Source organism: Penaeus monodon, chromosome 29 (assembly GCF_015228065.2).
Source record: "Penaeus monodon isolate SGIC_2016 chromosome 29, NSTDA_Pmon_1, whole genome shotgun sequence".
Taxonomy (NCBI): domain Eukaryota; kingdom Metazoa; phylum Arthropoda; class Malacostraca; order Decapoda; family Penaeidae; genus Penaeus; species Penaeus monodon.
In genome coordinates, this window is record NC_051414.1 from 23,532,760 (window position 1) to 23,534,558 (window position 1,799).

General features: G+C 35.2%; 1 protein-coding gene across 1 annotated transcript in view; it reads right to left on the bottom strand.

The window, feature by feature from the left end:
* LOC119592039 (integrator complex subunit 7-like) overlaps nucleotides 1–1,799 on the bottom strand; it is a gene marked incomplete at its 3' end in the record, with an annotated part of 57,154 nt that overhangs the window by 54,085 nt on the left and 1,270 nt on the right. The window contains 6 exon segments of the mRNA XM_037940834.1: nucleotides 148–277; nucleotides 455–615; nucleotides 816–826; nucleotides 829–938; nucleotides 1,077–1,110; nucleotides 1,113–1,214. Coding sequence (XP_037796762.1) covers nucleotides 148–277; nucleotides 455–615; nucleotides 816–826; nucleotides 829–938; nucleotides 1,077–1,110; nucleotides 1,113–1,214 — 548 coding nt within the window.

Genomic DNA, 1,799 nt, shown 5'->3' on the forward strand with positions numbered 1-1,799 from the left:
TATCTACACATTCTCAAAGACATATTTTTCTGTCTAAATGGTACACCCTTTTAATAACTGCTTGTTCTAGCTATTCCCTTCTTGTCATGTCTTTAATGCATATTCTAATATTCCTAATAATTATTTCCAATGGGAACTTTTCCTTACTGTAGCAGCAGTTTCTGCATCATGATGCATATGCTGAAACACCTGGATAAGCTGGAGCTTTACATCAACAGGTGTTGCAAGACCACCAATCATGTGGGTCAAGCGCTCACACATATTCATAGCAAAGGTCCTGTTCAGAAATGTTTTCATTTAGCATTTGATACAATTGTTCTTTCTGATATAAAGTCAGCACTTATGAAATATTACAAACATTTACAACATTATATATATTTAATGTAACTTATTGCTAGACTTTGACAAAATATAGGTTCAGCTTTTTTAATATTAAATCCGATCAATGACCCACTTAGACTTTGCAGCATATTTTTCTGCAGCCATAATGGCAGCCTGGAGCTCCACTGATTCCTTTGCATCTAGAGCTTCACGGATTAGATGCTGCACCTGGCGGTTCTCCCCCACAACACCAGACATCCAGCCCAGGGTTCGGAGGGTGAGGGCTCGGGCTAGCTGCAAAGCATGGAATATATTGGAAATCGTATCACAAAACTTCATAACTGAGAAGGCCTTTTTTTCTATATATATGGATTATATAAATGTAAAAACCTGTATAACAATAAATGAGGGATTTCTAAAAGGAAGAAAAAGAATTTTAAACAAAACAATAAGAAGAGAGAAAATACTTGTCTATTAGAAATATGAGCACTTACAGGGTCATTGAATGCATTACAGTAGTGATGCGTCTCAGGAATTCATCCACATTGATGAGTTTATCTAAGTGTCGACCGCATGACTCTACAACCTCTACAACACACACACGCACAAAATTACTCCTGTGGAAAAAATATGAATTATACATTAGTTTGAGAAAGTATTGGATCAGTTTTTAATAAATTACTGAACCACATATGACTTAACTTTGCACAGTGTATAATCTAGAGGAATCAACTTTCTTCTTATACACAACTCACCCTGGAGTTTCTTGTCGAAACACTTCTGCCAACTGAGAAGAGCCGAATTAATGAGAATTGGAAATGGGTACTTTTCAAACAAGGCAGGAAATTTAGAGATGGCTTCACACTGTTCCCCTGTTCTAGAAGATTTTAATCCTGGAAACGGCAAATGAATTAGTGTTAATCATCATGTACATTTCCTACTTATCATATTACATTTCCTTCCTACTCCAATATGATATTCAGAGCTATACCTTTTTTAATTAATAGATTTCCAATATGACAAAATTTCATGCAGTTATATTTTCCTACCTTAAAAAAATCTATATCTATCAATTTACTGTATATTTAGTATAGATCTAGTTCTACATAGTAAACAGCACATGGGAAATGATGGACTAATGAACTCTGAAACATTCTCCACCTATAGTAACTTTGTTGAAAACTGAATATAAAGGATTTATTCAATATAATACTTGCAAAAGCTGCTTTGATAATCATTACACTGTTTAGGGGGATGGTTGTGGATCATTTGATATTTTCTGGGTGTGCTCTAAATAAAAAGTGTCAGTGGGAAAAGAGTCAGGTTTGTGGGAATATATATGATGCATATCTAACCCCCACCTCGAGCAACAAAGAATCCTCCACATATGTACAGCATGACAGAGCTCTGTAGTATACTCTATTTGGCTGTGAATATGGGGTTGCAGGAGGACAATATAGTGACTTATTCTGTATTCA